This window comes from Simochromis diagramma, unplaced genomic scaffold (assembly GCF_900408965.1).
Source record: "Simochromis diagramma unplaced genomic scaffold, fSimDia1.1 OVJJ01000343.1, whole genome shotgun sequence".
NCBI lineage: Eukaryota > Metazoa > Chordata > Actinopteri > Cichliformes > Cichlidae > Simochromis > Simochromis diagramma.
The window spans coordinates 13,657,407-13,684,561 of record NW_024386831.1 but is presented as its reverse complement, the minus strand read 5'-3'; the positions used below and the strand labels follow the sequence as shown (position 1 = coordinate 13,684,561).

At 41.9% G+C, this 27,155-nt stretch overlaps 1 protein-coding gene across 5 annotated transcripts; it reads left to right on the top strand.

The window, feature by feature from the left end:
* Positions 1-183: 183 nt before the first annotated feature.
* On the top strand, positions 184-26,571 carry LOC120731162 (activin receptor type-1-like). Of its 5 annotated transcripts, none has more exons than XM_040028034.1 (14): positions 184-316; positions 429-543; positions 7,998-8,321; positions 13,195-13,268; positions 13,854-14,105; positions 15,887-16,159; positions 16,331-16,603; positions 18,272-18,477; positions 20,616-20,715; positions 22,454-22,600; positions 22,838-23,113; positions 24,547-24,744; positions 25,224-25,354; positions 25,462-26,571. In XM_040028034.1, exons 3-14 carry the CDS (start codon positions 8,269-8,271, stop codon positions 25,594-25,596), a joined length of 2,118 nt encoding a protein of 705 aa, XP_039883968.1. In that variant the 5' UTR covers positions 184-316; positions 429-543; positions 7,998-8,268; the 3' UTR covers positions 25,597-26,571. The 5 variants fall into 5 exon arrangements, with proteins under 5 accessions (XP_039883968.1, XP_039883966.1, XP_039883965.1 ...); XM_040028032.1 differs by having other exon boundaries at positions 190-323; XM_040028031.1 differs by having other exon boundaries at positions 206-543.
* Positions 26,572-27,155: the final 584 nt, after the last annotated feature.

Here is a 27,155-nt window from a genome sequence, read left to right as displayed (position 1 = left end):
ACTGCTGGTCTTCCAGTCCAGAGCAACAGCACCTTAGTCTCTTTTTGTCTTGTTGACATTCAGAAGGAGGTGATTTCTGTCAGTCTACGCCACAAAGCTCCTCAGACTAAAATTAAACAGATGAGTTTTATTTTGAAATGGCCGACAGGAAACGTGTCTTTATCGTCTCACCTAGCGTTACTGCGTTCCAAGGTAACTTCCTCCTCCTCCAATCCTGGCTTTTTGCCTTCGAAAACGCCGCCGCCGGGGTGCGAGTTGTGAAGCCCAGACAGCGTAACAAAAAATGCGTCTTCGGTTTTACTCTCTCCTAAAATGAGTACGGAGTGAGTTTGTCACTTTAACAATTATTATATTTGGCTTCTTGTTTTTTTCTCTGCCGAGTGAAAGACGGGCGTGAATGTTGGCGTCATGTAGCCTCTGCTTTTCAGACTTTGGAAAACAAATCGGGTATTGTCGGTGAATTCTCGGGAGATGGCAGAATAGTTCGACCCGCGCCGGTTACCTAGCCCTCACAGCACTTTGAAGAAAAAAATACCCCGCGAGGTAAGTTTTTATTATTATTATTATTTATCGTGACGTCTCTAAAATGTCATTTAATCCAGGCTATGCTGGAATATGCGCGCGGACGTTTCGGTAGACGTGGAAAAGTTTGCCGGAGACGGCTTCGTGACGCGCTCCCGTAAGAAACCCGTCTCCCTCTCTCAGCTGCTTTGTAAAATCGTGGCCTGTTTGGTTCTGCAGCCGAGCATATTTTTATCTAACGTGTCTTTCTTGTGACTTTGCAAAAACAAAATAGCCGCTTCTGATAAGCTCCCCGCGCAGCTCGGTGTACCATCAGCTAAGAGACCTTGTCAGATGTGTCTCTTGTTAATGAAAGGATGAGCGCCAGGCTAAAATAACCACAATCTGGTTTTCAACTGCGACTGTGCTGGGTTCTGATTTCTCCTAAGCAGTCGAATCAAGCTCACGACATTGCAAGTAGCTGTGACTCGAAGAGTTTTTGTCATGCAGTCTTTAGGAGGGTCGTTCCAGCTCGATCGTGCCCCATCATCGCCCGCTGAGCACTTTTAACATCACAAACGCAGTCCTGCGGGGCGGGGGGCGCCACCAACACTCGTGAACACACAGTATGACTAGGAGTGGTTCGGAATTTAATTTTGGGCAAGTTGGAAATATAAAAAAAGCTACTTAAACGTCACTGATAGAGCATCAATTGGATGTGGAATAGATTTAAACCAAACAGAAGATGATATGTGAGAACTACTTGGAGGGACAATCTAATGGAAACCTGGTAGACCCGCTGATGAGAGGGTGCCAACTTCATTAGAAAGGTGTTAATGCTGGCTGAAAACATTCAGAGATAATGGTGCTGATTGCAAGAAGTGTGAATGGGGAATGTCTCACACTTAAGTGCTCTTTCTCAGAATCAGCTCATTGTTATAGATCCCACAAAATGACAATCCCACACACTGAGTTTAAATGCCAGGGAAGCCTTTCGAATGTGCACTTTCTGCTTTAGTCGCATCTTTTTAAGTTGGCTGCACTTGATGTGTCTGCGCATGACAATCTGATTGTCACACACACACGAAGCCCGAAGTCTGGCATGGGAGACTATTTGGGCGAGATCCATACTAATCCATCCATCAATTTTCTTAACGGCTTATGCAACTTAGGGTCAGGGGGGGTAACATGTTCATTTTTAAAAGGGTGGTTTAAATTGAAAGCCGTCTCCATTCAAAGCTTTTTTGTCACAGTTTCAGGAAAAATCTCCATCTAGCCCGTGCCCTTTAATTGCTGCTACTAGCTGAAGCACACAGACGACTTGTTCACAAATATAATTTTTCTTTTTTTTTTCCATATTAGCTGCGTAGAGATGTTCAAATCAGTGAAGGCTTGAAGTGGATAGCGCTTTAGGGTTTTGTGTCTTGGTTAGTGGCAGCGTTAAGTGGCACTTAGTGGCTGTGTGGTTGTGTGATATGGAGAATGTAACCCCATAGCTGGCCAGTCACTGAGCTGTGGCCTCTTGGCCAGCGCCGGTCATTCTCGAGGCCTGGCCTCATGGAGTCTGGCTGATAGCGGTCAGATAAAGCGACGTCAGGCTGTCTGGGTGACTGTGTGTAGTTCAACTCTGGGGGTGGGGGTGTCTTGGGGAGCCTGTTCTGTTCATCTGAGGAAATGACTACCAGTCTGATTGTGGCTGTTGTTCCTACCATTTTGGGCCTTTCCTCCCTCTCACCAACTCTTGGTCTGGTTTCAAACAGACTAACGGTAGTAGCTGAATCGTCAGCCAGTTATGTTTATATTTATAGAGCATCTTTGGTGGCCAGCGTGTACATTTTTCAAAAGGTTTCTAAAAGTGCCACATAACTATGTTACTTTTCAGTGGCTTCATTTTTGGTATGCTCACCCCCCAAAACATGCCATGCTAACCTGGCAACTGAATAATCTGAAAATGTGTCCTCTGATATTATTTGTTTACTCGGCATGCGTGCGAGCAGTTAAGTAATAATCAAGTTGAGGATGACGCGTTATGAAATGAGAGATGCTGAAAGGCAATGCATAGTTTTTCAGAGAGGTAGACTACAGGCTGCAGTGAAATCAGAATTACTGCAAAAACTGCTGAAAAACAATTAGTAATCGAAGTATCACACCGAATACAGACAACCAGAAATTTGGCTTGTGATAGTGAGCTGAGGTTATAACAGTTTTTGTTTTATTTTTATATTTCCACATAGCAGCTCCCAGGTTCTTTATATATGAATATCTTGGCCCCTACACCAGTGTTTTCCTGTATCTGTTCCTCTTCTGACGACCATAAATCGCCTCATTTGCCCTGCAAGTCCGGGCTATTTCAGAAAATATGAAGCGAGGGGTTTGCTTTGAGGGGGGGGCAGGCTTCCGATAGCAATCATTTAGTGTGCCCAATAATTTGGCTGTCAGAAGCAGCTGGCAGTTTGGGTTGGAACAATATGCGAGTGGAGTGAGAGAAAAGCTCTGAAACCCTGCGAGAGTCTGTGTGTGTCGGGGGAGGCGGGGGAGTGGCGTGTGTATATGCATATGTGTGTGGAATCAGGTTACACAGTCTGTCATTAACAAGGGAACTGCAGTTATGAGACCAAGATAGACTGCTTCATGTCTGAGGCTCATCGCGTTTCCTTGTAGGTGGCTCTCAAGTTGGAGAAGAAAAGGAGGGAGGAGGGGCGAGGGAGGAAAGTGTGTGTGGTTATGTGTGTAAACAGGTGGTAGGTGCAGGCTCAAGGATAGAAAGGGGAAAGAATCTGGCTTGAAGTGCGGTGTCAGACTAGCTACCTTCAGCTTTCTCGCGTCACGATTTGTCTGCATGTGTGACCCGGGCTTGTTTGTCTGTGTGCTGACTTACTCGAAAGTTTGACTAGCAACAGACCTGGCATCAAACGAGGCGGGCGACTGCAGAGAAACGCGGCATGTGGGTTGAATTTTCTTGCGCTCTACGCTTGTGTCCAGCTTTTTAGAAAGGGGCCCTCTGTCTGCAGTGTTATTTTTAGTCAAAAAATCCTTCAGCCTTTTAATAATCATCAGCCTTATGTAGCCCAAACATATCGCGATGAGAAGAGCTGTCTGGGACTTTGAGGCTCAGCAGGACATGGGAAGTTAGAGAGGGGGGAAGAAGAGAATGAGATAAAAGACTCCCTGTGTTTCTGCCAGATTTTTAGTCTTCCTCTGTTTGCTGTTTGGGAGCTCGCTCGTCTCCTCATCTGGTGGCTCTGCGCAGACTTATCGATTCCTCCTGTTCTGTGTTCAAATGTGGATGAAGACCAGTGGAGACAGAGAGAAGAGAGACGAGACGCTGCTGTCTCCTCAGATGCGCACACACACACCTAGATCTGCAGTGCTCACGGCTCCACTCCTCTCTCTCCACAATAACCCCAGACTGCACTGGAGACAGTCTGCAATACACATTTTATGAGCCCTTCACTCGCTTCAGTGCTCTTGTCTTATCGCTCAGCTGTTAGGGGAGAAAGTTATGGCTTTGTTTCAGTCTCTGCTTCTCTCTGATCTCGTTCCCTGTCCCGGGCACGGGCTCTTATTTGGTGTGGGCACTTTGTCTGTGAATTGAAAATAATCTACGTTTCATCTCACGTGTCATGGGGTTGTAAACTGAAATGGTGCTGTTATGATGGTAGTGCTCTGCTGTCGTAGTCGATGGGGTTTGCTCGAATTCCCGTCCCCCATGCTTGAGGCAATTGGGCCATTTATAACATTTAGACATTCACTGCTTTTGACATCGAAGTAAGGATCGGCAACATGGCTGATATCAGTGTCACGGTGTAGCAGTATATTTTGCTTCGCACATGTGCCAAATCCATGGCTGCTAATTCTAATGACTATTTTAATTAGCAAATACTTAATCAGGTAACCACGAATGCCCCAGAAATTTCCGTGAACCTAAACAGGAGTAAAAAAACCTGATTAAACAGTGTTACCACATGATCATAAATAACAACTGCAGAGTCATAAATGATAGTACAGAATATCTACTTTCAGAAAATATTTACATCACATTAATGACTTTATTGTAAAGGATTATTCAAAACGGTTTCCTTGTGCTCAGATTGCCTGAGAAGTCTTTGCTCGTGGAAGGCAGGAAACTCAAAGCCATTAAGGCTCGACTGGCAGGAGGATGTCATGGCCCCGATCAGTCTCTCTGCCGATCACAGATTCATTGTTTTGTTGCAAGCTGTTTACTTAGTGGTTATCACAGTGGTGTGATGAATGTTTTTTCCACGTATGGTTGGTCACTCACTGTGGATTATCTTGTTATCCGTCTGAGTCTTGTCACTCAGCTTTTAGAGCCTTCTCATAGCTTTTGGTAACTGCACTTAATGCTCTTTAGTCTAGTCGCCTGACTTGATTTACAAGAAACAAAACTGGTGCAATGGGTCCACCTTGATACAAATCAAGGTGTCCTTTTAAGTGAAATATTGCCCCAGGGCGGTAACCTTTATAAGATGGTCATTTGGAGGGAGAATGTTTGTGCATTCCTTTGCTGGCAAACGTGGCTCTGGGCCATAAAGTCTGTTTGAACTGGCTGTTTCAGATGTTTTGATGCTGTGTGAAAATGAATGTCTAATTGCTATGGTGACTATTACGTAGAAGACTCGTTAACAGTGCCATCGCAACGCTGTAAAGCATTTAAGTTTGTCCCACCCCAGACGTCCCATACCACAAAGTCATGATACAGCCATAACATTAGTTTGTGAAGAGATTTATTTAGGGTTTCTTTTTGTCTTTGAAGAAGTTGCACTACATTCTGCGTGTGACAAAAAAGGCAAAGATTTGGTGATTTTTTTCCCAATCTTTTCCAGAGTTCATGTGTGAGAATGTAATTTGATACTCATTGTTTACATTGCACTGTACTCTCCTGGTCTTTCTATCATACGTGTTTGACATCTATCTAACATTGCCTCAGGTGTTATGTCTTTTTTTTTTTTTTTTTTTGAAATGAACCAAACTTCAGTGAAGTATTATTAGAAATGAAAATGGCTGTTTTTCTTTCTTTTGAAACAAGAAAACATACTTTTCATTCTTTCTTTATTTTTTCCTGTCACACAGCAAATGTTTGTATTGTTGGAAGCGATCTGCTTTATTGATGAAGCATTTATTTACCCGTTTCTCAGCCCACTTCCTCTTTAAAAAGCTACATTGCAATGAGATGGGTATTTGTTTTGTTTAAGTTTCTAATCTTTTATTCCAACTTGAGAATCATTGGAAAAACATAGACCTCCAGCATATACCACACAAAAGATGGATGTAGCTATGGTGATGTCATGAGGAGCGGCGAGCTCGAGTGTGCAACTCTGCGCTCACTGACTTGTCAATCGTAAGTCATTATCCAGTGAGCGAACTGTGGCTAATCCTCCAAACGGAAAATTATGGCCAAGATTTGCAAATCAGTCTTACTTTTTTTTTTTTTTTTATTCACTATGACATGAAATTAGTGACTGAGTCAGAGGTCAGACAGAGGTCAAGTCAGAAAACAATTTTGTCATAGACTTCTATAGGGCTGGAATTCTTTCTGCAATCGCAGCTATTGCCATCTGCTGGCGTACAGATGAAATGCAGGTTTAAGGCACTTCGGATCTGGAAGCTACGTCCTTATTTTATACTTTCTGTGGTCTACAGTTACAGTTGATTTGATTAAATTAAATTAATGTGAGGATTCACCTTTAGAAAATGATTAAAGTTATTACCTCTCAGGTAAGTGTTGCGATTTGTGCCACAGCTGTGACCCACTGGAGTTGTAGTTTACATCTTCTTTTTGTGTTACCATCTTATTTAAAGAACAAAGGGGACAAAGTGGGTCTGTCCCCCGCAGTGTTTAGAACAAATGCCAAGGCTTACAAGTCTATTTCTAAAAAATTGAAACAACACTATATCTTATTAATTCCTCAGTTTTTGTTCCCAAAATGTTTTTGAGACTTTTTTGCTTCACAAGGAAAATTGTGTTTGCTTCATAGTAAGATAAGTGGTAAGATGTTGTGTAATGTTTTCAGAGCTTTTGAGGATTGTTTGCTAATTTACCAGCTAATTGCATTACAGTAATGTAAAGTTGAAATGTGATTCCCTAAAAAAAAAATCACTAAACGTAGATAAAAGTGATGTTTTTGGTTTAAATATATATATATTTTTTTAATGTGACCAACTATATTTTTTTCTCCTGCTAATTCTACCTCTGTTCATTCTTTCTCCTACCCACTGAACACATTTTAAGTAAAAAAACAAAACAAAACAAAAACAACAAAAAACCCCATATTGCTTTAGGCCCTGAGAGGTGGAGGGCGAGATGAGACACAACAGGAAGAAAAGAATAGTTTTTTGATTAAATTTGGTTGAGGTCCAGAATAAAGTGTGGGTGTGAGTGTGTGCATACACCTTAGGTAGCACCATACCCACAGAACAAAAACTCGCTATGCTGTTGCCTACCACAATTAATGTGTGAGTGAAACACTGGGCAAACAGAGGGGGGGGGGTGCATTTGCATTTGATTACATTCCTCACATTGTAAAAGAGGCCGGCTGCTGAGATACTGCAAGGCCTTAAGAGATGGAGCCTGGCTGGAGCTAATGGGGCACTGCAGATTCCAGGGGACCTCAGAAGTCCTTTCATCTCCCATTTTGATGAGACCCTCGGAGAAAGAGGAGTGTTTCGAAAGGTTAATTCAACTCGACTCGATTCAATTCAGTTTTATTTGAACTGAATCAAATTCATGTAGAGGTTCAAAGAGCTTCACAGGCATAAAAACATTAAGAGCTTTGCTTTCCAGTGGCTTTCACACACGCATTAGCAGTACAGAGTATTATGATATACGCTGGTCATACAAGGGCGCTGTGGAGTGTGAAATTGTGGGCATTTGAAGTTTGGCAATGGCAAAAATGTGTTTTTTATGCAGGTTAGTTCTAAAATAACTGGGCCAGGTTGAGGGCGGTTTTTTTGTAGTCTGTATCATGACAGACATTATGTCAATTTAAGTAATCAGTTTTCAGGGCAATATATATTGACATTGGTGAGACAACGGGGAAAGGAAGCTGAGTTGGGATTCTCAGTGACCAGGTGATTGTATGACTCAGAGGGAGCAGCCTTAGCTAAAGCCAAAGCTTGCACGTCGGGGACATGCCTCAGCTTTTTCTTCTTTCTAAACCCTGGAAGAGAAATTAAACCAAGTACTGATGTTTGAGCATTTAGTGTGCACTCTACTTTTTAAAGTAAATTTATATTTTTGCCTTCTATTCAGTTTGTAAACATTGAATAAAGGAAGTCTGTTTTACACTCATAACCTTCTAAGATTTGAAGTTAAGCTTGTGCATTTATATTACCTTACCTTTAGTCATTCTGAGTGCTTTATTTTTCTAACCCAAGAGTGGTTTAAGACTGAGGTGAGCATGTTGATTTTCCAAGCTGTAGTGTGAATACGAATGTGGGCTGCTGCAAAGAGGACGATTTTTTTTTTTCGCCCTCAGGTCTGTATTACACCCACATCCACCTAGGAGCGAACCATCTGCGTGTCCCTGATGGCATGCTGGCACTTTGGCTGTCTGGGTGTGGGTCAGCAAAGAGGGACAGGGACACGAACAGCAGGATCTGCATTGCCCTAGTCTCTGCCTGTTTCTTCTCTCGCCACCCTGCAGTTTGCTGCAGTTTCCTCGGTGCCCAGGCTATTTGTGCCATGGTAACTGTGCCAGCCTGCCAGCTCAGACACAGATTCCACCTCTCGTCTCCCTCTTTGCCAGCATGATGACTCAGCAGCTCCTGCAGGGCTTCAGCCTCCTCCCTCCTCAACCTCGGTGATACACCATACTCATCAGACAAAGTAGTGTTTTGTCATCCTCTTCTTTAGCTGACCTGAATACAAAACGGACCCAAATAATAAAGCGTCCAACTAGATTATTATGTGTCTTGTATCACTTTTAAAATGTCAGCTATAAATTATTGTGGCAATAACATGTTGGCTTTAATCATACTTAATGTCTCGTAAGCAGAAAATTCCTCAAATGGTTAAAATCACAGCTGCCTACAGTGGGAGAAATAATTATTTAATCCTCTGCTGATTTGCATTACAAATCACATTGATTTACATGTCACTGAGTGAAATAAGTATTTGATCCCCCAACCAAAACATTAATTAGTACTTGGTGGAGAAACCTTTGTGGGCAAGCACAGGAGTATGATGTTTCTAGTAGTCGGCCACCAGGTTTGCACAGGTTTTAAAACTGATTTTACAGAAACTCACAAAATCCTTTAGGTTTCTTGGTTACCACTTGGTAACTCAAAGTTTCAGCTCCTTCCACAGACTTTCTACAGGATTTACGTCAGGAGACCGGCTAGGCCATTCCCTGACCTTAACGAGCGTATTCTTTAACCAGTCCTTTATTGACTTGGTTGTATGTTATGGGGTCATTGGAAGACCCATCCATGACCCATCTTCAGTGTTCTGGCTGACGGAATGAGGTTCTCGTCCCAACGTTTATTGTAGCTTTTTGTGTCTATTGGCCCCGTGACTTTTTGAACTTGTCTTGTAACCTTAGCAGTAAAACAGCCCCAAAACATAATGTTTCCACATGTTGTATCTGTGAAGGTTCTCAGTCATCCAGGTCATCGTAGTCTAAGGAGCTTGGAAAGAAAAGTGTCTGGATTTCTTGAAGTTGCTTGAAGACATTTCACGTCTCATCCGAGAAGTCCAGACGCTACGCTTTTGTTTCCACTTGTTCTTTGGGTCATACTCGGCATTTCTCTTTCTCCAAACATGGCGGGTAGAAAGCTTGAGTTTTGGTTTCATTTGACCACAGCACTTTCTCCCAAGCATCTCCGAATCATTTAGACCTTTCTTGGCAAACTTAAGATGGTGATGCTGAAAGACTTTTGTCCCTGTTACAACTTAGTGTGTCCTAATATTAATTTTTGGGTTTTCCACCACCTTACTCTTGATTATCCTCACCCCATGAGTCAAGATCTTGCATGGAGCTAAAGATCCAGGCTGATTGGTGGTCATTTTATATTATTTATTATATTTCATTCATAATTGCACCAAGGGTTGTCACCTTCTCACCAAAGTTTTTGCATTTGTTCTGGTAGCCCATTCTAGCCCTTGGACAGCTCTTTGGGCTTGTCCACAGTGGTGGAGAGGTTGGAATGAAAGAAATTGATGCTGTTGATAGATGTGCTTTATACACATCAGGAGATGAGATCAGGAGTGTCTGTAGTTGATGGATTGTAATTTGTGTGCCACACGTGTGAAACCAGAATCTGTGGCTGCCAGAATTTTGTGTTCTGTATTCTGGCTCGATTGTAGGGGATCAAATACTTACTGCATTTAATAACATGCCAATCAATTTTATAATTTTTTGTAATGGGTTTTTTCTTGATTTTTTTTGGCTGACATTCAGTCTCTCTCCATTAAAAAGAAACTACTAAAAAAATTAGAGACTGTTAATTTCTTTGTAAGTGTGCAAAATTACAAATTCAGCAGGTGATCAAATAATTATATTCCCCACTATGCATGCCTTTTGGTCCAGTTGCACCAGTAACAGCATGTGAGTAGCATGTTTAATTATCTCTATCTAATCACTTTAAGCTCCGCTCAACTTCTTAGAGTAATGCTTATCAAGATGGCCCTCTGGAGTGAGATCACTGGAAAGAGTCTGGGAAGGAATTGTGGCATCATAAAATGGCAGCGGCGACATGCAGGATCACTTTCAAGTTTTTCTAGTAGCGCTCGGCAGCAGTCTACCCTAACATACTTCTCGCTGAGCCATGTCTATTTCAGGTGTTTATCTTAGATTGTACACACAAGGGCTTGTTTGTGTTAAGCTAAATGTAATCTTTTATGTCTGCTCATACAAGGTCGGTACCTAGGCAGAGAATCTGAAGCCTCGTAAAGAACGTCTTTGGTGGAAAAAGTGTTTCTATTCTTTACTTTACTGAAAGAAGGAACGTCTCTTTCATTTAGAATGACGGTATTACCACCTGACTGTGCCTCAGAAAATGAAATGCAAAGTTACTGTATAACTAAAGTGCAAGCAGCTCAACATTTTCTTTGTAGCATACTTGAGTCAAATTTTACCACTGGAACAGAGGAGCTCAGAGCATAATAAATGGCATCCAATGCAAACTGACATTTCACTTTCAAGGTAGGCAAAGAGAAGGAATGTACATATAACATTATTTTCCTCAAAGTATTTTAATGCATATCAAAATCAGGGCAGCTTTCTCAAGCTCTTAGCATTTCCCTCTGCCTTATAGTATTGTAAGGCTTATTACAATATTGGCTCCAACCACAATAAGCAACTGGGGAAAATATATCTTAAGTTATAATAAGCATGTGGCGTTTATACCAGTTTCCTATTACATCACAACTTCAGAGGACATAGGAAGAGGGAATTAGAAGAAAGATGGGGGTTGAGACAGAGTGGGGGAATGAGAGCACACCCTTGGCAGGATGTCAGCTCTGTGAGCACACACTACACGACGCTGCCAGAGAATTCAATACGCAGGGGTAGAGGGACGCAACACACACATTCACAGTACGACAAAATTGTCTGCTCAGATCAGTTTTGCAGATGCTAGCTCTGCTTCTTTTCCTTCCCTAAGAAAGCCTTCTGAGGTTTCCAATATCATGTCTGGCTCTGTATTTATGAAGCCCAAGCTGTTAGCTGGGTTTATGATATGCTACCAACTAGCCATGGCCTATTCATAGGTGGGAAACAGTTTACTGTGCTTATGCAACATAAATATTGCTATTAATGCAGAAAGTATACTTTGAATTCATGCATATGCATACTGTACTGTTTGAAACTTGCAGGGACTTCACATTTTTTGGTTATCAAATCTAACTGGTACTTTGCTGTATGTTTAGCTGTATGTAAAGGAAGACCCGGTGACTCACGAGGTTTGTTTTGTTTTTTTAAAACTCAGACTAAAATATTTGCTGTCTATCCAAGAAGCACACACATACCCAGTGAGTGCCTCGTTCCTTATAGCTCGTTAAAGACAAAGTGTTTGAGTAGGCGAGATGAACTGAGACAGACATAAATTCATTGCCCCGTGGAGGCTGTTTTGGCAGTAAATATAAACAAAAATGCAGCAAATCATTTGCCTGCACTAATTGATGCCATTAAGCAGAGCCTTGTGACATGCTCTACTTAGTTAATTGAGGTTAGTTATTGATCTGTTCAGTGTTTGAGTCAGCATGTTGTGCTTGATGTTGTCTTTTTTGTTTCTTACGAGTCATGAGTCAATATATCAAGATAACGAGGAACACGCATCTGTTTTATTTGGCCTGGGCCTTTAATTTTTTTTTTTTTTTTTTTTTTTGCCTTCTACACCTCTGCTTATCTCTTTGTCCCGTTTCCTCCGGCTTTCTGACTCCATCACAGCTCTGCCTGTCCCCCCGCTTCACCTACCCCACCCTTCCAACAGCATGGCGCCCTTCTTCTCACTGTCCCTCTGGGCGCTGACACTAGACACCTCCTCGTCTCGCTCCCCCCACAGCCACCTCCCTCCTTTTAGCCTAACTGAGTGTTGCGGCCCACCGTGACCCACATCTCTCTTGCACGCTCGCCCCGTTCTCTGCCCTTCTCTGACCCACTGTCCCCGACTTGCCCCTGGGCCGTTCCTCCCTTGCCTCCTCATGCCCGCCTGCCCCGTGCTCTCCGTTGCTGTTCCCCTCTCCTCTCCGGTCCAAAGGGAGCAGACAGAGCTCCTGATTATCTCTGTGTGGCAGCCTCTGTTTTGTGCTCTGATTAAAGGAGCAGCATGTGGTCTGTGTGTGAGCGGCCTGTGCAGACGCCGCCGTTGGCCTAATGCTAACATTACGTGCTTAATCATTTATGTCTGGGAGACGGGCACAAAAGCTTGGAGGGGTTGGGGTATTTATCAGCGGCGCAGATGCACTGAGGCGCAAACGCACATGGTGCCAAGAAAACGTTCCCGGTGTTTGGTATAGCATAAACGGGGCACGCTCTAAGCTACGTGTATGCTCAACACTTGCATATCAGCTTCATAAAATGGTTATTTTGGAGTTTGCAGTGTGAGATAAACAGGTGAACTGTGACAAAAAAAATCTGTCCAAAATGGAAAAAGCCCTACTACTGCACAGCGTATGTGACGGTTCCTACAAATGCATTAAATATTGAACGATTAGACTGTCACCAGGTCTCTAAACGATAGTATTCGGGCACCCACACTGTCCTCCTCTCTTCTTTCTTCTCCTCCTCTTCATGTCTGTCTGCTCCTCTCCCCTCACTGCCAAGCAGCCTGTCCCTCCAACACGCACACACACACACAAACTCACACACTCACGCACCGAGGCAGCCAATAGGAGAGCACCAGTCTCCCCATTGCTTGCCACTCAATGCCTTGTTGCCAGGACAACAGGAAGGCATGAGACCCACTTTACTTGAGCATTTTAAACTTGGTGTTGACTTTTTTCCCCTGAAAACAAGAAAAGGTCTCCCTCTGTAAAATCACTCACTCTAATATTCCTACCTCGATGGGGAAATCCTGCCATTTTCAGTCCGTCTTATGAAGTAGTCCTCTGAAAGGAATTTTCACAAAGATATCACTAGTGTGCTGATACAGAAAGATAAAAATCACAATTTCATAGTTGGAGTGCCATGTTCATTTTGTTTTTGTTTTCATTTTTTCCCTCCCCCTCTCCAGGTCTACAATGACGAGTGTGGACATGTTTCTGTTAGTTGTGATCCCACTGGTCCTCCCCTGTTCAAGCTTAGAAGGTAAGTCTCTAATAATAAACCAAAAGCCTGCTTTTTACGTCAGACCTGAACAGGAGCGGTATCGAAAGGGACGGAAAGTTCCTGTCGACAAAACCAGACAGGATCCAATTCGGTGTAGTGTCCGTGCTAGATATCCAGAGAATAAACAATATGTACAGTGCTTGAAAAGTTGTGTTATGGACATCTGAAACACCCCCTCCTCCTGTGAGCTAAATAAAATACGCAGTGTTACTTCTGTTTCTTTCACTGTCCCCCTCAAGTTTGTTGCATGCATAGAACAAAATTCATGCTGCCCCCCTGTTTCACCACCCCTCCTCAGTCTGTCTGCCTTTCATCTGCTGTCTGTCAGTGTTATTTTAAACTACTGCAGTGGCAGTGGATTACAGTAGAATTTTTTCTTTATTCTGGCAAGCAAAACTTTCTCCCTACATCTTCAGTATGTATTATCGCTACATGCAAACAAGTAGCGAGCATTGATCATTTATTGTGATTGAACATGAAGGGTCATATTTCTGCCCTCATCTACTGTGGGACCTCTGTCTTCTCAGACATAAATCCTGATCTTCTAATTGTTTCCTCTTGCAGGTGAGGGCGGTGTGAGAAATGAATGTTTATGTGACGGATCATCCTGCAGCAGTGGGGACCGATGCTTTGGCCAGGAGTGCTTCAGCTCTCTCGCGGTGATAAACGGGACATCGGTCGTTCGTAAAGGCTGCATTTTGGGGGACGAAGACCGATCCTTGAGCTGCAGATCCACACCAACTCCTCAGCTGGTGGTGAAGTGCTGCTATGGGCATTTGTGTAATATGAACATCTCCCTTAACTTCCCACTAAAAGGTGAGGCATTTGCAAAGAGAATTGTGAAGTTGTCCTGCTTTAAACTCTGCAGAACTTTGTGAAATCGAATTTCAGGACAACTTTTTCAATGGATTTGGAAGTTGTCTGTGGTAGCTGACTCCTTAGCCCCTTTTTTCGATTACTACCTACTCAACTCGGCTTGACTGGTTTTCCATTACAATCCAGTACTACCTAATGCGTGTTGTTGTCATCATAGCAACATGTCCGATAGACCTGCTGCTCGGTCTTGGCTGGCTGGTCTTGACCTGGCTTTTCGTCAGACTCGGGGATCATGGCATCGTTTTTTGTAGCCATTTCCCTCGTTGCCAGGTTTCAAAAATGGTGGTTTTAATTTTCGTAAACGGCGCTTTCGTGACTCATCAAGTGACGCTACCGACCAGCCAATTCAGTCTCACAACGTCACATTTTAGTACCACCTCAGATTGCTTGGAACCCTGACTGATCAGGTACTAAAAAAGCACCTGGTACCGGGTACTATGACCCAATGGAAAACCTTAAAAACCATGGTGAACCGTGCCGAGTTGATTCAAGTAGGTACTAATGAAAAGAGGGCTCTTGCTAACAGCTGTACTGGTGGAATTCACAGATGGAAACCCAGACGAGAAGTGTTTGGACTGTAACACCACTTTTTTTCCTCTGAACTGGCAACAGTTGACAATGGATGCATTGTGTTTTGGAATTTGGGTGCATTCATCCCATTCTCATGATCCAGCAAAACAACATTTTGGCCATAACTCAAGAATTCGTACACTAATCATGAAAACACACTTCATAAATACCTAATAGGATAAAATAATCAACAAGCAATCGTGCAGGACACAAGATCTTGTGTGCTGTTTCTAGCTTGTAGCTTTTTTTTTTTTTTGCAGCAATGTGTATATCTGCAGCACTGCCTGCTGTCATGACTACAACTTTGTTTTCTAACAGAATCAGCTTTCTGTGCTATACGTGCAAACACATACAAAGAATTTTACCTAGAATATGATAGTCTCAGAACAGAAAAAGAAAAAGCTCAGCAAGGTCGAGTCAGATCTCTTGTATTCATCTTTCTCAATACTGTAACTCAGAAAAATGTGCTCAAGTTGTGTATTTCTTTATACATCAAATGCCACTCTTTATCCTAGACCCTCGACTTGACTGACAATAAACACCCTTTGGTGAATAAAATGTAAACATGCATTTAAACTGAAATTTATTAAGTTATACAAGTGCAAAGTTGTAACTCTTGTTTGTTGTTCAAGCTCTGTGCTTCAGCACATTCAATTTCAAGTAAGCTAATGGACTCTGTTAAAGTCTGTTTAATTTCCAGTAGCTTTATGCTATTATTATTAGAGCCGTGTGTGAGATGCAAACCTGTGTGTGAAATTATTCTACAGTATAGCTGCTTAGTTGTTGTGTGCTTTTACAGTTGATAATGACAATGTATTTAAAATCGCAAGCTAGAAAATCAATTGATCTGTCCCATGAACCATGTGCGTGCTTGTCAACAACTAAAATCAAAGATTTAAATAATCTTTTCTGGTCTGTTTTAGTAGGCCTCCTGAATAAGTGTTGTTTCAACAAAATAGTAAAATTTGTTTTATATCAGGAGATGCTAGATTCAAACAGGCAAAACATTTTCTGCTCTCTTTGGTGAATGTCCAGCAAATGGATCTTTTCAATGTGCATGATTCTGATGTGAGTGAATGCCTTTTAATTTAATGGGTTGCTAATGGTATTGGTCTAATGGGTTTCCCCACATATCTATTTCCTCTTATCAGATGTACAACTGTCTGCTGGCAGACCAGTCCTCAGAGACCAAGAGTGTGTATGCGAGGGCGGTGTGTGCGAGCATGGCCATCGCTGCACAGGCCAGCACTGTTTCTCCGCTCTGAAGATGATTGATGGGGCAGCCGTCCAACAGAAGGGCTGCCTGAGGGACGACGAGGAGGGCAAAGCCACCTGTGCCATGCCACCCTCATCGGCCCATGTTGTCAAGTGCTGCCAGGGCCATCTGTGTAACATGAACGTCACTGTGCAAGCCCCAGGGAAAGGTGACTTTGTACACATTGTACAGATTTCTGTTGGATGCTGTTCCTTCGGGGGCCTTATGTAACTTAGGATTGTGCAAAAGTTTCATGGATGATTGGGGTTTTTTTTTTAACCAAAAGATAATCTTAATTCATTGCATTTTTTAAAAAGTTTTCTTTCTGAATCTTTTGCAGGTACAGTAGTCCAGAGTAAGTCCCTGAGCAAAGAGGAGCATGAGTGCGTGTGCGAGGGTGGTTCATGTGGAACACAGAATCGCTGCTTGGGCTACCAGTGTTTCTCATCTCTGACAGTCAGCGGCGGCATCATAATGTCCCAAAAAGGCTGCTTTAAGGTCTTAGAACAGAGCACGATGACCTGCAAGACCCCGCCTTCCACAGACCAGATAGTCGACTGCTGCCAGGGACACCTGTGTAATATGAACATAACTGTGGAGCTCCCTGTCAAAGGTACAGCACAATGCTACCCAGAATGCATCGCATATCAGATTGTCCAAGATTTGCAAGAACTCTGCTCTCAGTGTTGAACTCTGAACTCTTTTTCCTTTTTTATCAAATCACTAACCACATTCAAAGTACTACCTAGATGTCTCATATTCAGAGAAGGAGTAGCCGTATGGTTGGTTTATGCTACGGTTTACACTAAGCAACACACATTCACATTCTCCATCATCCTCTACTGAGATGGCTTCAGCTTCAGCTGTGAAATTACCTGCCATGGCTGTTCTGGACTGTTTCTGTTGGCTTGAGTTACACGTCCATGTGGTCACACTCCTGGCATGTCATGAAACAGAAAAAAAGGGGAGACGGTGGGCAACTGGAGGGAGGTTTTGAATATTATTTAGTCATGGTCCACTTCTCTTCTTTTCTCTCAGTGGCTGTCAGGGCTGGCTGACAAGAGCCCAGAGGGTGAAGCCACCTGGGATTGAAAGAGTCAGGCATCGATACACAGAGCTTTTGTCCTTTTTTATTTCTTTCACCTGTACCTTAGCCTCGACAGTCATGCATTTGATACTACGGCCTACATGACGCATTTAGATCTAATATGCCTTAATCTTATCATCTTGGTTGTGCATTGAAGGGATAGATCAGTTGTGAAAATGATTACATTGTATCCAGCACTTTCCACAAATGGTTAAAATACATATTTACAGTTTATTAATGTCAGTTCATTCTGTATTGTACTAGTAGTACATAGTATTACGCTAATGCTGTTTTGTTATTGAATTTTAGTTTTTCTCAAAAATATCCTAATTTAAGCTCAAAAATTTGAAAAAAGTCTAAATAAATGGGAGTTGGTTTCAAAGCTGCCCCGCACAGAACATCTTGAGTTTAAAACAAATAAGTGAGGTGATACATCCCCATCTGTAAAAGCCCACATCTGACCACATTTCGGTGATACCATCCAGCAATACATGTACCATATACCGCTACTACCATACCATATGCATGGCATGCATACTTTCCTATATTGCAATCTTCTGTCTTTTGAATTCTCACAAATGCAGATAATCATGAAATAAATTTTTTTTTTATGTAACATTTTGCAGCTGAATGCATTTCGCCATGTGTGTTTGATTCAAATATAGTGAGCCCCTAGAAAGTGTTGCTAGTTATGTGTATTTGGAAGAAGGAGTTCATTATGCAAGTTGAGAAAAGGGGATCATTGTCAGTGCTGGAAGCAGAGCCGAGCAGTCTTTTTCCTTGGAATGTTTGGAAAGTGTGAATGGTGGTCAGTTCCTCAGGATGGCCTCTGCTGACTTGATGAGCTCTACTATGTGTGCATATGAGTGAACACTCTTGTCTGTGGATATTCTTTATGCACCTTCACACCCACCCCGACTTGTTTCTTCAGGAAGCCTGCAGAGTGCTGCAATCCTCTGTTTTGTGTATGGTTGAATCCTCAACCTGTGTGGTCCAAGACCGCTCCCTCATTGTGTCTGATCCTGACGCTCAATGAACACTCTCCAGCGTCATTTACTGCAAGCGACCGATACCAACTCTAGATTTAAAAAGAAAAAAGAAAAAAGAAGCTAGATTTAATTTGATTATGTTCTAAAACCATCTAACGGGATGACCTGATAGTGACACTGTAAATTTTTTCTGTCCCCTTAACAGCTGATGAGCAATCCAGCTACAGTGTGACCACACTAGCTGTTGTCATCGTGGCACCCATCATTGTCCTCATCATCCTCTCTGCTGTCGCTATCCTGGTGTTCAGACGGATCCACCACAACCAAATGGAGAGGCTAACCTCCCGAGATGCTGAATATGGAACTATTGATGGCCTTATAGCTTCTAATGTGGGGGAGAGCACTCTAGCGGTGAGTAGTCGATGGCACAAAGGTGGCTACCTTCATAACGCACCTGAAAAACCAATTTTATTAGCAGCTCAAGGAATAGTATAATGCACTAGTTTGTTTGATATAAAGCCTAATCAAATTCCAGTCTTTTATTTGCACCCATTACTTTCCCTTTGTGTGATGCCAGGTATGATGCACAGTTTCTACTGCAGACTTGCACTGTAACAGAGATCCAATAACAGAGATGTGTGATTCCTATCCTCTAATTATGTGTTGTATTACCTTGAGGGGTTCCTGTGATGATTTTTAAACACTGTTGGATTAGTGGGGACTTTTACCTTCTCTTTGTACGCATTTCCACTATTTACAGGATAAAAGAGTTGCATCAGCTTCATAAACAGAATTCAATCTTGTGATTAAGCCGTGATGCGATGGCACTGCAATTATAGTCTCCTTCTCCTGCCATGAGTTAAACCTGTAAAACTCCCATGTTTGCCATTTGATAAAAAAGTACTCATGTTTTTAGTAATTTGAATGAAATTATAGCTTGATAGTGTCTAAACATAGCCTTATGTAGTTTCCGCTTTAAGTATGCAAGAGTGGTGTTAAGTTCCTTATCATAGAGCAGGAGTAATCCTCTGTGCGGACATGCAAAAAGTGAGGACAACTACTCATCTGTGGTGTCCGCAGCTGTCAGCATGCATGTCTGCAAGTGTGTGTCATCCCAGCCTTGGTTTACTGGCTGTTTGGGTCGATTTGAGCTAGATCAGTCTCCGAATATGGTTAAATTGAACTGTGCAGACTGTTGCTCTGGACTTTCTTACTTTTAAGAACAGTTTGTTCTCGAGGAAAGAAAAGTTAAAGCAGTTGTACACTAGATGCATATGTATGAATTTTGTGGCTGAATGTGTGGGTGGTGCCATTGCTCCTCCCAGTTTTTTTTTTTTCCCCCCAGTCGGTTAGAGGGAATGTCTTTTGCTATTTCTTTTGTCTCCACTCATGCATGGATTGTGAGTTTTCTGCGGTTTTGAAGCCCGCTAAACTAATCCAGAATTTAGGTGGAGTCCTGTGGTTAGCATTTAGTCTGAAAGACAACCCAGCACATTCATTGGCTCACACACTGTGTAATCATGTTCAGCATAAACTGAGTCCAATTGGTGCCTTAACAAAATACTTGGTTGTTACCGTGCGTTTTACCATTCAGTAATCTTTCAAGAGTTGTTCTCTTTTGATAAACACGTCTAAACTTGTGGTCTAAACTTTTGAAATTCCAGATTATCTGATTTATTTTTGCAGCACCACGAGAAAGATTATTATGAACAATGACATGCTTGTGAAAAGTGTTTGTCCCTCGGTAGCTGCTGCCTAGACTTGCTCTCTGGTTCTAATGATATTGCAACGTACTGATCACATTCTGCTGCTTAACAGCCCGGCCCAAAGATGCACTCCTAAAAACAATCCTCCTGCACCAAAGAGAGGGGTTTAAACTCTCTACAGAGCAACTCATCATTCATTTTACAGCCTCTGCCTTGCATTCCTGTGTTGTGATTCCAAATTGTCTCTCAGGCAGCTCTTGCATTATGCATTTGTTTATCTGAGGCATCACTCCCCTCTATTTTCAATCCTCATTCTCCCCTCCTAGTTAGTCATTTGTTTTGCTCAGCTGCTGCTGACTATGTTGCTGTGCACTGCCCTCCTGTGTTAGCGCTGGGATGCTGCACGTCTTGCAGATGAGATAAAAATAAAAGGCTTAGCAGCATTGCGCCTGTTTTGGAGTCTGGCCCTTGGATTAGATAAAATCTTCAGCACCCACACCAGTCACCAGGGAGGGGGTGGTACTTCTGTTATTTACTCAGCAGGGGGCACTCTGCAACACTAGCACAGAAACACACACACACCCACCCACACACATTATCTTGGTACACACAGCTTGGCCCCCTCCATCCCATGTGGGTGCCACATCAAAGACAGCCTGCTTGTTATTAATCTCCATCGGAGTCCCAGATGCTCCATATTTCACCATTTTTAGGCTTGAGCCACAGGATTCTTTTGGGACTGAGCTTTTCATTCATATAGATCACATGCAAATTTATCCACAGACGCACAAATAAATTCATAAGCTCTTTTTCTCAATTTAATTTTTTTTCTCTCTTTCCCAGGATTTGCTAGATCATTCCTGCACTTCAGGAAGTGGCTCAGGACTCCCTTTCCTTGTTCAGAGAACTGTTGCACGACAAATCACACTAAATGAGTGTGTGGGTAGGTGTCCTGTCAAAAGCTGTATTCCTATTTGCAATAGCACAGTTGGAGAAACAAAAAATCTGCCTCCTCTTTTCATTTTAAGGTGACACGGTAACTGAGCAGACTAAACGTCCTCTGGCAAAGAAATGTTGAGATATAAAGGGTACTCCATCACTCAGATTAAGCATAGGGGCAACTTTACAGCTTTGGCAGCACAGATTGTGAAGCGACAGACCTGCACAGCCATGCATATTGCGTACTTATATACCGACCAGCAACAACATTAAAAGCACTGATTTGTGAGGTAAATAACATTGCTGCTCTCATCAGAAATTTGCAGGGAAAACACAGTTCCTGGCATTCATTTGGATGTTACTTTGACACTTACCACCCACTTAAATATTGTTCTTGAGCACCCCCAACTGGGAATCAACACTCACCAAAAGCAGCATCCTCCTCCTGCAGCATAATCTGCCTCACCACAGTTTAAACTGCAGAAACCGACAGAGTCCAAAGTGCTACCCTGCTTTTAAACTTTCTAGAACCCAGTATAATCGAGCATCTATAAGAGCAGTCTTGTGAAGAAGGCCCATCCTGCAACCAACAGGAACCAGAGGTTATAGTGCTAATGTCCCAGTGCCCAACAACACAAGACACACCCTGAAAGCCTCTGGTCTTAATTTTGTTGTCGATGGGTGTATACCAGATTACAGTACTTTAGAATCTCATGTTTGATATATATTAAGGTAGAGCTGATCATTAATATAGCCAGTACAGTAATTTACAACATTTCATGTAGTATTTTACAGTCTGATAAGTCTACAAATAGAAGTTCTTGGTTCATATTTAACTTTTCATGTCTTGAAAAAGGTGTAAGACTAAAAAGTCCTGTGTGAGCATTCAAAACATGAAATTCAGGAACTTCCAAATCTTCAGATAAATCATCAAGAGAATAAAAATATGAATTTGAAATTGGTTGCAAAACAGACGAGCAGTGTGAGCTTATCGTCAAAGTGGGCCAGAGTGAATGTGCAACAGTTCAGCAGTGAAGTCCCCAGAGCCACAATTGCAATTCAGTCTTGAGATTGTTTTATGATAAGTGTCAGTGACAATGCTGGCAAGAGTCAGCATATTTTCATAAAAACAAATTGCCACAATGTGTTGTGGCAATTTGTTTTTATGAAAAGGTACTCATGTTGAAAGTCACTTGTGTTGAAATGACTTCCCTAACCCTGCGTCACTCTAAACCATTTTTTTATTACAGTTATGACTATATTAATTGGTTTTTGGCCACTGGGGGGCAGTATAATAAGATGTCAAATATAGTAAGCCTACAAAGTTATGGCTACTAATAAAATATAAATATAAATAATTTAAGTACATTAGCATTCAAAGTACACTTTCTTTTTTTGCCCTGATACATATTATTTCAAATAATCACTTTCCCTTTAGGTTATCTTGTTTACTATCTTTTAACAGGTAATTGTTTGTAGCTGTTTAATATTACACTTTTTAATATTACACTATCCATTCAGTATCTTGATAAGTTAAAAAGCTGCAGAGATGTTTATGCTATAACAAATATAATGAATCTTCATTGTTGCCACAAAAATGATTAGTGCAGGTTTGAATGTTACACACAATGGAGTCCATCAAGTGTGCTCGTAGTAAATTTGGTGGAATATGAACAAAGTGTGTGTGTGTGTGTGTGTGTGTGTGTGTACACCGATTCATAATTTTTCTTTTTACTTGTCAGGCAAGGGCCGTTATGGTGAAGTGTGGAGGGGCCAGTGGCAGGGAGAGAATGTTGCAGTTAAAATTTTCTCCTCTCGAGATGAAAAGTCTTGGTTCAGAGAGACTGAAATCTACAACACTGTGCTGCTGAGACATGAAAACATCTTGGGTATGCAACCTTTAATAAATGATCAGGTTTAGTGAGCTCTGATATGCACTGAAGGACACAACAACCATTAAAGTTGATATCATATCAAGCTGTCACTCTTAGGAGTAATGCATGAAAACTATATAGGTAGTGTGTTGTATAATGATGTATAAGAATCAATGCATGCTAATTTCTACTTGATTGCATGTTTACATTTCTGTTGATGAGCAATATTTAATTTCATATCTCTCCACGTAGGCTTCATCGGTTCAGACATGACCTCAAGGAACTCCAGCACCCAGCTGTGGCTCATCACTCACTTTCACGAGATGGGCTCCTTGTACGATTACCTTCAGCTCAACACCCTCGACGCAAACAGCTGCCTCCGGATGGCGCTCTCCATTGCGAGCGGTCTGGCGCATTTACATGTCGAGATCTTTGGCACTCATGGCAAGCCAGCTATTGCCCACCGAGACCTGAAGAGCAAAAACATATTGGTGAAAAAGAACGGACAGTGCAGCATTGCTGATCTCGGTGAGAATAGTGTGCACGTGTGTTTGTGTTAACACAGCAGGGGTCCACAACGGTGCAATGACACGCATGGCAGGCAGATGTCGCAACAATTCATAAACATGATTCTTTATGGAAAAACTTTGAAGGATACAATTAGCAATGTCTTTGCTTCGAGTTTTGGCTTCTTCTCTTCCTATATGGCAGAGCAGGTCGGCCACTAATCAGAAGGTCGGTGGTTCGATCCCAGGCTGCCTCCTGGCTGCATGCCAAATATCCTTGGGCAAGATACTAACCCCATGTTTGCCTACTGGTGGTGGTCAGAGGGCCCGGTGGCGCCAGTGTCCGGCAGCCTCGCCTCTGTCAGTGCGCCCAAGGGCAGCTGTGGCTACAATGTAGCTTGCCATCACCAGTGTGTGAATGTGTGTGTAAATGGGTGAATGACTGAATGTAGTGTAAAGCGCTTTGGGGTCCTTAGGGACTGAGTAAAGCGCTATACAAATGCAGGCCATATATCAGTGCTGATGTGGCAGTATTCCTTGAAGGGCGACAGTTAGGAGATTACTGCAGCGGCTACATGCGCCTTAACGGCAAAAATTTAAAAAAAAAAAAAGAAGTGACTGTTAAAGATATTACTGGTGAATCGTGAAGGCGGGGCCCCTAAGCTGACTACAAAATGTAGACCATCATTTGCAAAGCTGTGTGTAGGGTCTATAATATTCACAGAATAATGGAGCGTCTCGGTTTTAGTATTTTATTCAGTGCAATCATTAATACGGCTTCGATAAAAGCAGATCCGAGCTGATGCACGTGAAGATTAGCTGAAGAGGTTAATTGAAGGTTACAATTTATTCATTGCGTTAGAGACGTATTCGCTTCATGGTCGCTCAATTTGCATCTGTCTGCTCAGCCGCATTAGTTATTTCGAAAAAATATCCTCTTCCAGGTGTATTGCTTTGCCCTTAACCGAAAACACATTTTGAGGACCTTGGTTCACTTTATCTAATGCATCAATGTTCCGTTTGCAGATGCTTGAATAACATCTAATTCGGGGACAAGCCATAACCTGGCGACAGGCTTGACATGTTTACAGGCTCGATTTAATAAATTCTGCTCCGAATGACGCATTTTGCTGTCCTTACAAACATGGTAGCTGCTGTTTGTCTCCTAAGTGAGTTGTTGTTGGGTTGGAGTACATCCTGTTTGGGCGAACAGGGCCACGCATGGTGAACAAATAGCCTTCCAATCGACTGATTTAAAAGATGAGTGTCGGAAAACTTGGTCTCCTCTTCACTCCAGTATCTGTTTTGGTTATTGTTGCCTCACTTGGATGATGACTTAATTAAAAATATTTACTAATTACCTCCTTCAGAGAGTTAAAGTATTTTCTCTTTTAATCTCATCGATTACATGTGTATAAGAGGCGATTTTAAAGTGTTCTTTTGTTTCCATTTAAGGTCTGGCTGTCATGCATTTTCAAGACACAAACGAGTTAGACGTGGGGAACAACCCTAAAGTTGGAACAAAGCGCTACATGGCCCCTGAAGTGCTCGATGACTCCATCCAGATGGATTGCTTTGAGTCCTACAAGAGAGTGGACATTTGGGCCCTGGGCCTCGTCCTGTGGGAGATCGCCAGGAGGACAGTCAGTAATGGTCAGTACATGTTTTACACAACACTGTCCTGTTGGATTCAGCTCTGACCTGTTGTGATTACGTCACTAAGGCACAAGGCCATCTGTTAGTCTTGGATGGGTGTAGTAGAAACTATAAGAACAGCTGCAAATATTATGTACGCGATCAGAAAATTGGGCATGGCATATTTGTGCTGTTTGCAAAGATATTGCATTGAGGTGGCTGTAGACAGGTCTTTCTTCAGAAACAAAACAAGTCATGGCTTCAGCTTGGACTGAGTAAAAGCTTTTTATATATTGATTTAAAGATGTAGCCTTGATACACTTTCTGTGAACTAAAACCCACTTCTTATCTTCACTGTTAAAGGGGCTTTAAGCAGGATTTAAGATATTGAGTGGACATCTCAGTCAGCAATCATTGTAATATATATTTTTATACTTTACACTCTTAAACTGTGCAATCTCCGAAGTAAACTGTTCTTCTTTGTCTTCTTCTTGTAGGAATTGTAGAAGATTACAAGCCCCCTTTTCATGACGTGGTCCCAAATGATCCGAGCTTTGAAGATATGAGGAAGGTTGTGTGTGTGGATCAGCAGAGACCCAACATCCCAAACAGATGGTTTTCAGACCCAGTAAGTAATGTTACTTTTGTCAGAAATACACAAATGAAGTAAAATCCAGAGTTTTTAGTGTTTACATCAGGCACATTGATCGATTTCTATTTTTCCTCTTTTTTTAGACTTTAACCTCCATGGCTAAACTCATGAAGGAATGCTGGTACCAGAATCCGTCAGCCAGATTAACGGCGCTGCGCATCAAAAAGACTCTCACAAAGATCGACAACTCTCTGGATAAAATAAAAACAGACATTTGAGCCTTCCCCGAGAAGACGAAGCAGGCATGTACTGAGGGCCACTGAAGATGTCCGGAGGATGGACCACCTTAGAGAAAAATCTCAAAAGATAAATGACTCAATAATTTCAGTGCCCTTATAGTGGCACAGACTTATATTTATTTTAAAACATTTGAGGGACATATTTTGGCATCCAAAGATGGCTTACCAGGCATTTCCGAGACTGCTGATGGTCTTAGAAATGGGAAAATATCTATTTCAACTTTTATCATAGGAGCTTGACTATTAGAAATGTTCTTCAAGGAAGAAACTTACCAGGGCATTTGAGTAGGGTTGCTTGTTTTTAGAAGAGCAGATTTTGTTTGAAAACCTTTTTTAGCTTGGAAAATGTCTGAACACGGTCATTTCTTTATCTCTTTAATTGTACTGTGTTGTTCTTTTGCATTACGGTCGATCCATTTGGAAAAGATGTCAACTCGCCGGTTGAACTTGCCTAGTCAGTCAGCAAACTTTGTAACACAGTAAACATGTCGAGGTGTGTCTCACTTTGTGTCCAGTACCACTGTTTACAATGCTGTCAGAACAAGTTTCTTGGGATTTTGTTCAGTTCTGTAACATTTAGTTGTACAGTCAAGTCAATGGCACCATCCTTTTCCCGATATCGTCCAACTACAAGGTACTCTGTTGCAAACCTTTTGTATATCATCATTAACTTTACATTGAATTATTTTTTATCTTGTTTTGCTTCTTCAGCTTTACAGAGACATATGCTAAAAGAACAAATACAATATCTGCTAGATGATGCTGAACTGTATTCCTCCAGAGGCCTGTAAGTAAGCCTGTAAAGCCTGTATATTGTCTTAACGCGTGCATTGTCGTCTTAATGCGTGCATTGTCAAAGTAACTGAAGTCAAACTTCAGCGTTTTTTAATTTCTTTAACATTTTATATCAATTAGTTATTTCTATTAATTAAAATGGGGAAAAAAAGAAGTAAATTACATCTGACTGGTGTCTTGATACTGTGTCGAAGTGTGTAGAAATATCTCAAAAGTCTGTAAAAGAAATTCACAACCTTGAGATCAATTCAAATGGTGATGCCTTCTCTTTTTCTCTGCCACCACCTTCATCAGGCTCCTGTTCAGTAAATCTTTCTTCTTTTGATGTGACCTTTCTTCAGAGTCATCACAGGATATCTTGAAGGTTTAATAGATTTTTGGAAGTCCGGCGGCTATGCTTACATGTATTTGATGCCTCGAATGATGAAGCAGTACCTCCGTTTATTTCCCCCATAACCTATCAAAATTTTGGCAAAGTTTTCTTAATTTCGAGAAGTAATCCACAAGACTACAGAGAGGTTTTCTAGCCTCAACTGTAAAGTGTTCACTGAAACTTCTTATCATACCTTTGCTTTATTCATGATTGGTAAATGTTAATATGCTAAAATGCTAAGATGGAAAATTAGTTGTATGAAATCGAGTGGTTAGCCTCAGCATGCTTCTGCTGGCTCTACTCTAAAATGCCCATTTTCATTTCACTTTGTTCAAGCTGGGCTTTGATGTCAAGATACTATTATGACAGC

Excerpts from the sequence above, each read along its gene's own strand:
- LOC120731162 (XM_040028034.1), top strand. The coding sequence starts at position 8,269 with ATGATGACTCAGCAGCTCCTGCAGGGCTTCAGCCTCCTCCCTCCTCAA. Across the intron at positions 13,269-13,853 it reads CCCCTGTTCAAGCTTAGAAG|GTGAGGGCGGTGTGAGAAAT; the intron begins GTAAGTCTCTAA and ends TTCCTCTTGCAG. Across the intron at positions 25,355-25,461 it reads ACAGATGGTTTTCAGACCCA|ACTTTAACCTCCATGGCTAA; the intron begins GTAAGTAATGTT and ends CTCTTTTTTTAG.